Source organism: Gymnoscopelus braueri (genome assembly GCF_963280865.1).
Source record: "Gymnoscopelus braueri genome assembly, chromosome: 15".
Classification (NCBI taxonomy): Eukaryota; Metazoa; Chordata; class Actinopteri; order Myctophiformes; family Myctophidae; genus Gymnoscopelus; species Gymnoscopelus braueri.
This window is the reverse complement of record NC_137620.1, coordinates 11,454,007-11,464,544: the sequence shown is the minus strand read 5'-3', so window position 1 is coordinate 11,464,544 and position 10,538 is coordinate 11,454,007. Positions and strand designations below refer to the sequence as shown.

Here is a 10,538-nt window from a genome sequence, read left to right as displayed (position 1 = left end):
GTTTATTGTGAAAGCCATTCATTGCATGCTCCAATTTTTTTTTAAGAGGATAATTTCACACCCCGTGATTTTTTTTGTAATAGTTGCTAGCAATATCTGACAGTTGAAAACTGGTTGAAAACAGAATCTATAACTAACAAAGTTTTCAGCACAATCAAAGATATCCATAGACACGTTACAAAATGTTACAAAATACACACAGAATACACAGGAAATTTTTATTATAATTGAATTCCTTCGTCTATGTCTTGGTGGCACCATGACCCATGATGGACTTCTTAGTGTTTCTCTCAGGTTTCAAAATTATTATATAACACTTTGGTCCAAACAGTGCCACCAAAAGGCCAAAACTAGATGCCAAAATAGCAAATACCTCCACTACATCTGCATATTTTCCTGGGGAGCTGATATATGCTGGGATGAAGGCTATCCACACGGCACAGAAGATCAACATGCTGAAAGTGATTAGCTTGGCTTCATTGAAGTTGTCTGGAAGATTCCTTGCCATGAATGCTAGGACAAAGCTGAGGAGTGCCAGAAAACCAATATAACCTAGTAACACTGCAAAACCAACTGTTGATCCCACATCACACTCATAAACTATCGTATCACTGAGGTATTGTGTGTTTTTATGAGGAGTTGGTGAGGCAGATACAAGCCAGGCTATGCAGATTATTACCTGGATGGAAGTAAGAGTCAGAACTATTCCTCTCTGCTGCATAGCACCGAAAAACTTCATAATGTCTGCACCGCCAGGCTTGGAGGCCTTGAACACGGCTAATACCACCATAGTTTTTACCAGGATACACGAGACACACAGCACAAAGCTGATCCCAAATACCGCATGCCTCAGCTGACAAGTCCTGAGCCTGGGACGGCCAATGAACAGAAGTGAGCACAAGAAACACAGTTTGAGTGACAGCAAAAGTTGAAAGCTGAGTTCTGAGTTGTTGGCGCGCACCATGGGTGTGTCTCGATGATAGACGAAGATTCCAAGGACAATGGCACAGATAAGTGTGCCTAGTAATGAGATGGCTGTCAAGGAGATACCCAGGGCCTCAAGGTAGGAGAGGAACTCAACGCTCTTTGGTACACAGTGGTCACGCTGGGGGCTGGACCAGAGGTCCTCTGGACAACTGGCGCACTCTGCAGAGTCTAACATAAACGGTGAGGTTAAAGAGACAGATAAGTATTATCCTAAAGATAACGTGCATTGCTAAATCCTACTATAACCCATCATATGCAGGGAAGGACAAGACAATTCTACACTTTTCACAAATGTAAGCTGTTTATTAGCAGTTCTGTGAACTCTCACTCGATTAAGACCACTGTCTGTGGAGATAGGGGGAGAGAATCATGGTTAATTGATCAGCAGGTGTTTCCAATTGGCTAACTGTGCTCTCCTCTTTATAGTAGCATGCTGTACCTGCTAGATATGGTAGTGCACGGCGGATTTGTAGTGGGATTTGTAGTCCCTGCGGTCAAATTTTTTTTTGCCGATAAAGTGTAGTTTTGGACTACAAATCCGGGTGCCCGTGCGGGGACTTCTTTCTTAACTACATTAGAAGAGTTCAGTGTTAATTTTGACAGCAAATTTTGATTTAGTCTTAGTCTTAGTCTTTTGAATAACACACCATTTAGTTTTAGTCCTATTTTAGTCTTCTGAAAATGGTTTAGTCTTAAGGTCCTTACACACCGGGGCGATTTTTTCGTGCGAATAATACGCTTTTTTAAAAAACCTTATAAAGTCAATGCAAGCGTACATGGCGCGAAAAAGCGGAAAAGCGAAGCGAAAAAGCGTCTTTTAATTATTCGGAACGAGTCCGAATTTTGCGTATATTCGCACATTCGAATGTGTGTAAGGTGTGTAAGGACCTTTAGTCTTAGTCTTTTGAATAACACACCATTTAGTTTTAGTCCTATTTTAGTCTGCTGAAAATGGTTTAGTCTTAGTCTAGTCTAGTCGACTAAATATCAAAACCTTAAGTCTTTTAGTCTTTTAGTCTTAGTCTTAGTCAAAAACAATTACACTGAAGCATATTCTGATTTAGTCTTAGTCTTTTGAATAACACACCATTTAGTTTTAGTCCTATTTTAGTGTTCTGAAAATTGTTTAGTCTTAGTCTTAGTCTTTTGAATAACACACCATTTAGTTTTAGTCCTATTTTAGTCTTCTGAAAATTGTTTAGTCTTAGTCTAGTCTTAGTCGACTAAATATCAAAACCTTAAGTATTTTAGTCTTTTAGTCTTAGTCTTAGTCGATTCTAATACAGCCCCAATCTGAAAACCCATCGCCAAATGAAAAGGAAAAACAGCGTTTTTGACTATGTCACTTGGCTCTGGGAGGAAGTCGACGTAGCACACGTGCGCAAGGAAACCGGGGTTTTGATCTGCCTTCAGCCTTTCACTTCCGGTGGTGCGACTATGCTTTCATTCCCACTAACAATATTTCTACACGGAACACTAACACCACTTCTCCCAGAGAACATGGATCGTTTTGGTTATAAGCCCACTTGTTTCTATGATGAAAGAGCAAGTTAAAATGTGAATATCTTTCCGTGGTTTTGTCTGCTCCGAGGACGCTATTGTTAAATGAGTTTTGGTTTGTTTCTAGTGGGGAAGGATCGGCGGACACGTATATCCCGCCCACTACATTTGATTGGGTAAAGCGCGGCCTGCTTCCTGATCTGAAGGCACGCCCACTTGTAGGCCAGTGCGTATGCGATATGATGAACCCCCCCCCGACAGATTCAAACGCAGAGCAGAATCTGTTCTTGAGAGATTAATACAGCCCAAATACCCAATCTCAGCACCGGCCACAGTGGTGCACCTCGCTAATCATTAGACTCCCAAATCACTACCACTGGGAAGGGCGTAGTCTCAAGCGGACTTGAGCCACGAGAGGCACCACCGAACGCGCTAAAGCGTGCGAGTTGCCCTGCCGAACGTTGCGAAGTTCGCTTTGAGCCTACTCAACCCCTGTCCGAGTTATGTACCGATAGGCACAGAATAGTAAATGATGTTGTGGGGACTGCGTTTGCCCCAACTGACACTCACGGCGCGTCTTTCCCGGGACTTACACAACTCTCAACTTCCGCTACAAATCCGCAGTGCATTCCTAAAGCTTGCGCTGTACCTAGGCCAGGTCAAGGAAGGTTTTGAAAGGAAGAGCCGTGCAGTCCACCCTCTAGATAGTCATGCAGTCCGCCCTCTAGGTTTGACACATATGGGTGGCAAACCTCGCACCGGAAGTTTGATGAAATTGCAGTGCAAATGACATTGCAGTGGATGGAGCCGGCTGGACCAGCTCATGAACAAACATTATTTCTGAACGACTGCGACCTTTGTAATATAATTGGTTCAGGAATATAGAAAAAGACATATCACAGGTTGTTTTCGAATCACTTGCTTTTCGATGGGCAAAGAACATCATACATTTTTATTGAAGCATCTAAACAGCGGCAGGTATTGTTTCTGTCTCTGCGGTATCGCGAGATTTGGCTGCCAGACAGGAAATGGTGGACAGTCTCGCGATACTTTGGCCGTTCAGAAACATACTTTGTGCACTTTAGATACCTCTATAAAATTATACAGTGTACACTTCGAAAAGCAACACAGCAGAAAACATTGTGTGATATGTCTTCTTTTATTTTCCTGAGACGATTATTTTATAAAGGTCTCAATCGTTCATAAATGGTGTTTGTTCATAAGCTGTCCAGCCGGCTCTCATAGACGCCAATGTTATTTCACCGACTTCCGGCGTGAGTCTGCCACCCAGTGCGACAAATCTGCCAGCTGGAATTGCAGGATAGAGACCCACTATCCCTGGGTATGGACTAGTAATGTAAACCAACCTGTCTGATTGCTGATCTCTCCATCAGAACAAGCAATGCAGTCAAAGCAACAGACGGGTTCTCCTTTCCTTCTGGCCACACGGGTTCCAGGGGAACAGCTCTCGCTGCACACTGACCGAGGAGGCTACAGAGGAAAGCAACAGTGAACAATTTCAGTCTAAACTAAATTACTTTCACATCATGAGCTCAACATGAGTTATTTTAGAAAGATGAAATTACCTTTCGGGAGTCAAAGTTCCAGAAGATTCTGTCTTCATCCAGGATGAGTTCTTCATCTCTGGAGGATGACTTCTTGACCACACCTACATTGTGAAACGTTGTGCTTCCATCAGGGAGCCACACCCAGTTCATGACATCATAGATAGGTAAAGCGTCACCATTCTCATCAAATGATACACGATCACCAAATGATGTGGTGAAGTTGACCTTTTCCAGGTAATACACAAGCTAGAAATAGTGATGAGACAAATCATAGAGGAGAGACTTTAAACATATGCTGTAGTTACATTGACAGGAACAGTTGTATTAACTAAACCCTTGCAGTATTTATAGTACAAAACAACATGAACTGTATTCTGTGTGCGTGTGCGTGTGCATGCGTGCGGCGGGGGTACTAACTTTCTGGGAATTGAAAGGGGGTCATAAAAAATCTTCCATCTCCAGCTATTTCGTACAAATATGCAAAAAAAAAATTGGTATTTAAATTGATTTTAATAATGTCATTGCATTTTGAACAAATACATTTTGTTCTACTCTTATTTGCTTTTAAAAAACCTTTATTAATGGCCGGTATGTGTCTTGTGATTTGCCTTCGATGTAATGATTTCTTCTCCAATTCAGAACACCTTTTAAGAAATTACCAGTATCGCTATTGGTTTCGAAAAAATACATTAGCAGACAGAATCGGAACTGGAACGCAAGCCGGAAAATTATCTTTGTGGGGTTCTCTCTACTGATTGGATCCCCAAAATAATGCAGATGCTCCATTCTATCCATGAGGACCAGTGCTAACACATGGCTGCTAGTATCGCATGGTTCGCAGACGACACTGCACTAGTCAACACCTCGCCACTGGTCGGAGGTGAAGAAGACAAAAGAGCTCCTCATAGGCCTCTGGAGGAAGGATGACCTTGACCCTGTTGCACAGCTGACACTTGGTGGAGAGGTGGTGGAGAGGGTTAGCAGCTACAAATACCATGGGACCACTAATGGCAGTGGGTTGACCTTCAATAATAACACACAGGCCATCTTCACAAAGTGCCAGCAGCGGACCTTCCTCCAATGGAGGCTGAAACAAATGGATGCTGCCCCTCCCATTCTTCTCAGCTTTTACATCTGCCACACAGAAAGCCTCCTTACCCTCTCTTTCCTGGCTTGGTACGGGGGGCTATCAGAGACCAACAAGGCTATGCTGCGGAGGGTGACCACCTTGGGGTCTAAGCTTTGCGGGGAGCAGTGCTCTACCCTTCAGCAGCTCTACTAGAGGGCAGTGAAGAAAGCAAGAAAGAAAACTCAACCTCACAACCTCAGCACCTGAGCTTCAAGGTCCTCGGGTAGAAGGTACTTCGTTATTCTTTATTCAAGAAGACAAAGGTCAGTTTAATTTCTTCTGCCTTTTCGCTCCTTAATAAACATAATCCGCCTGATTCCCTATCGCCCCTCACCTGGACGAGCTGGACCCCCATGAATGAATACATACGCGTACGGAAGCATGCGCCTGGATGAACTGGACGTGGTGTGCACACACACACACACGCACACGCACGCACACGCACATGCACACACACACACAACCATATTATGCACATTCCACGAGTGTGGATAGGACATTGTTTTCCTTAAGTCCCTTTTTAAAATTAGACATACCTTTTACAGGTAGAATTGTAGTACTTCTTGTTTTTAATGTCTGTTGCTGGGTGTTTTAATTGTGGAGTATATCTCTGCTGTCCGGCCGGAACCAGCTAAATCCAAAATGGTAATTGTTCAGGAAATGAAAAACTAAATATAAATTTTTCTGAAAATGAAGAAAACCTTATATTTTTAAAACAAAGCAATACTGCCTCATCAAACTTGGTATTGTGACTTTATATATTATCAGATACTTGCATGTGTCATTATATTATCACCACTTTACCCAAATCCAGCTCAAGCGGAGTTAGGAGTTTTGTCCAAACACAAATCCAGCGCAAGTGGAGTTAGGAGGTTTTGTCCATCATTGATAAGAACAGCTGGCAATGGATCTCAAAGCTCACAACACATCACAACGCATTGTGAGCTTGGAGATCAGCTTATGGTGAGCGCCATCCTCATATACTAAGTATAGATCAAGCTGAATTCTGTACTTAAACAACTTTTATTTTAACATGCATTGTAAACAACCATGGATCTAACTGTTACCACTGTTGTTCTTCTACAGTTGAGTGCAACAAACAATTCTGCCTCAATACTCAATCATGTATTTAACAAAAGCAATCATGGCACACCAACAATAAATAAATGGCATATAAATACAAAATACATTCATGAAAAATAGAATCTGTAGCCTATCAAATCTGCAGCCTACTGCACTAACAACCACAGTTGAATTTACCTATCATATACCTATCAACATTTCACACTGTTGTGTGTTGCGTGTGTGTGGTGGGTGTTTCTTAGTGCTTTAGATTGTCATAAAAGCTGTGAAAGTCTTTTGGCATGATCTCCTTGAGCTCTTGGAGATGTTTGAAACAAACTCCTACACACACTCATTCTCTGTCCATTAACATTTAAAAAGAAAACACGAGCAGATGACCTTTGTGAAGACACCCTTCTCCTCTTTACTGGGGTGACATCTATCAAACCTTGCACATACATTCTCTTCTCTTCCCAGTTTATGTTCTCCCAAAAGCATTGAAAAATCTTCTCCCTGTCTGCCTCATACAGTGCAGAGCTTCTCTGAGAGCCTGAGAGGAGGGGGGAGTTGTTTGTTTTTGACGGACAGTTTGAGGGTCCAATGGAGTTAGGAGTTTTCGTCAGAGGCGCTTTTTAATACTTTTCATATGTTATTATTAAAAAAAAAATTCCACACATGTAGAGGGGGTTCAATAGCGTTGATTTATGAAAAAAAACTGAAAATGGAGTTAGCTGGTCCCGGCTGGACACTGACGATATATTTATGGTCTTGAATGTATGTGTTGTTGACCCGAGCAAAACAATTTCCCCTTGTGGATAATATAGGACATCTAATCTACTCTAAAGATGAAGACCTACTGTGCCGGCATTTGACCCTGTTGAACCACCTACATACTGGGGTCGGCTGCTTCAAATAATTATGAAGAAGTGGGGCTTTGCAGACAGCGCAGCAAGCAAGTGCGGCGAGTCTGAAGAGAATGACGAACATAATTACCACCTGCTCCCTATACAGACCACCTTCAGAACAACATAATTACCACCTGCCCCCTACAGACCACCTTTAGAAAATGACCTCTTCGACGTCGGACCATGCAGAGACGAGGGCATGACTACATGATACTGAGCTGGCCATCTGATGATACACGAAAGATCCTACTATGTCCATTTTTCTTGTTTTCACCAATGTCATTACATTTTAATTATTTACATTTATTATTCTAACTTTGAATCAAACTACACACATGAACAAGGAAACTTTTAATTAATATCTCACCTGCCATGGCTGTATTGTCTGCAATCTGCCACAGCTGTGCCCAGTGAAAGGCCCTCTTCCTGGCACACATTGCAACATGTCATGGAGGGCATGGGCCAGAGCATATACAGCCTTGTACACATTATAGTCTGCCCTGAGGTCAGAGACATCCACAAGTGTAGTTTCCGCTGTTCCTAGGTCCTCTTGTCCAGTACACACCCTTCCATCAGCATCCACCCACTCTGATGGAAGGGGTGCAAATTTACACTGAAATGTGTGCTCCCAAAACTGCCTCACCTGGAGAAACAATAATGAAATACATAAGATCACAGAAATTGCAGCTTAAATACAACATTAAACAAAAGACTCACTATGTTATCTTCATGGCTGTTGTCTGGGTCATTGTCAGGATGGATTTTTAACAAGAAGTCCTTGAGACCTGGTATCTCTCCACGACGGATGGCAAAACCCAGGGTGCCCCTTAAGTACGGCATGAAGTGAGGAGACCGGAGTTTAAGGTCTTGCCACCAAGCTGCAGTGGCAGGTAAGATCCATTGCAGACCTGTCGCATTCTGCTTTACCACCTATTGATTGTGTTGAAATTATTAAATCATTCATTTACATACACATATATAATATGTTACAGTACGATTAGAAAATCAGTCGGATTTTTCAATGGGAGGGCAATCTTTCTTTTACGCCGCCGACCGGGCTACAAAACCCCGGTGCTTGCGGGGTTCTTCCCCCCACCACGAGCACACCGTCCGTGGCCGGCTAAAAAGTCTAACACGAGCAAGGGCCTAAACGAGCGCAACGGAGCGGAAAACAGCCTTGAAACGGGCTGTTTTAAAAATATAATACAAACATTGAAATATTTCACTTTATGTGCAATGAATCTAGAATATATGAATATTTCACTTTTTGAATTATATTACGGTAAAAGTTAACCATATCCACGATATTCACATTATTTTGTTTATAGTTGAATTGCAACTCATGTTCATGTATGAAGGGACTTTACTTAAATGTAACTCATCTCAGATTCCTTAAAATTATGAAATGAACATGTATCATTACACAAACCTCCTCCATGACATTATGTATATAGGTAAAATATGCAAATGCAATGACCACACGAGCTGTGGATGTCTTCATCACAGTGACAATCCTCTGAAGTTTAGCCGGGTCATTGTGCCAGGGCAGAGCTTCTGCATAAGCCACACAACCCAGACCAGACTGGACCAGGTCAGACTGGAATAACAGGGCAGCATCGTGACCAGATTCATCATCACTAAACAGCACGCCTATCCAAGTCCACTCAAACCGCCTCATCATCTGGAGCATAGCTCGCACCTGAAAGAATGGAGGGATGAGTACTAGGGTTAGATTATTCATCATCATCATTTATTTAACTCAAGAACATGTTCACATGGTATGGAGCACAGATTCATAAATAGACAATATACAATACACTACAATATTCGTACAGACGTAGCAAAAGGCATGCATTACATTATTCGAACAGAGGAAGAACGTTTTTCAGAAAAGCACCCAATTTACAAATTACTTTTGGCTTATCAGATTGCAGTAATACAATTAATTTCAACATAGATGGGTGAGTTATATAGCCTAGTACTTTGGCAGATATTTCTGTCTAAAATTCAAAATGCTAATATTCTTGCACTCAAACAAAACGTAAAATCATCCGCAACTCTGTTGCCGGTACCTAAATTGCACAACCTCTGACTTCTCTCTAGCCCTTTATATCTGCCAGTAACCTCTGGAAATCTCGTGATTTTTCAAAAATAGCAGATCTACAAGCTCATAGCGCGGCACTCGGTGCCGCGCTTTGATATCTGCAATTGTTTTAATAGCCAAAAGACATCTAAAACGATTCGTTCCCGGTCTTAATGGGTTAAGTGGTCAGATGGGTGGGCCACATGCACTTTCAGAGCGAGTTTATTTTAATGATCAATCAATCGGTTCAAGTGTGTGGAACATGAACTAATAGACACCAACACATTCATTGTGTGTAGAAGTTAGTTACCTGGAAGGCATTGCTTGGTATTGTTCTAAAGAAGGATGGAAACTGAGTCAGATCACTCAGACAGGAGCAAGCAGCATAGTAACTTACCTGGAAAAGGCACAAAACATCTGTTCTGTAACATACTACATCTTTATTATTATTATTATTATTATTATTATTATTACAACATATTATGTTTTTATGTCCCCTGCAAGCAAAGCATGTGAGCTGAGTGGGAAGTATGTGTGTGTGTGTGTGTGTGTGTGTGTGTGTGTGTGTGTGTGTGTGTGTGTGTGTGTGTGTGTGTGTGTGTGTGTGTGTGTGTGTGTGTGTGTGTGTGTGTGTGTGTGTGTGCTGTGTGTGTGTGTGTGTGTGTGTGTGTGTGTGTGTGTGTGTTTGTGTGTGTATATATATATATACTGTATATATATATATACATACATATACATATACACACACACAAACACACACACACACACACACACACACACACACACACACACACACACACAAACACACACACACACACACACACACACATACACGCAGGTCTGTACAATGAATCAAACACAGATGCATTGTGGCTGTGACCTTTTGAAAACCTGCTCCACACTCCATTCACAACCTGCCCTCTCTCTCTGCTCACAGGCTCTGCTGCAAGTAAACATGTCTTTCAAACTGTAAAAAAAATATATAAATATTTTTTTCAAAGGTATTTCATAAATAAATAAAAAACTAAAAACTAAATAAATTAAGAAGTAGTGAAAACAGCAGATCTGCAAGCTCGCAACGTGGCGCGAAGTGACACGTTGTGAGCTTGTAGATTTGCTATTTTCACTAGGTTGGGTCCCGGGCAAATGTCTCATTTCTCTTTTGGGTCTTGAGCTAAAAACTTTGGGAACCACTGGTGTAAATAGCCAAAACATCAACATTAAGCACAATATAGGTTGTAGTAAAATGGGATTCAAGTGAGAGACTTACCATGGGCACTCTGTACAAACCTAACATTCTAGAG

General features: G+C 41.8%; 1 protein-coding gene across 1 annotated transcript; it reads right to left on the bottom strand.

The window, feature by feature from the left end:
- Window positions 1–241: 241 nt before the first annotated feature.
- LOC308101355 (extracellular calcium-sensing receptor-like) lies at window positions 242–10,531 on the bottom strand (the record flags this gene model as incomplete). Its single annotated transcript, XM_080450779.1, has 7 exons — window positions 242–1,155; window positions 3,855–3,978; window positions 4,074–4,301; window positions 7,519–7,794; window positions 7,869–8,081; window positions 8,629–8,850; window positions 10,505–10,531. 7 exons carry the CDS (start codon window positions 10,529–10,531, stop codon window positions 242–244), a joined length of 2,004 nt encoding a protein of 667 aa, XP_080306905.1.
- Window positions 10,532–10,538: the final 7 nt, after the last annotated feature.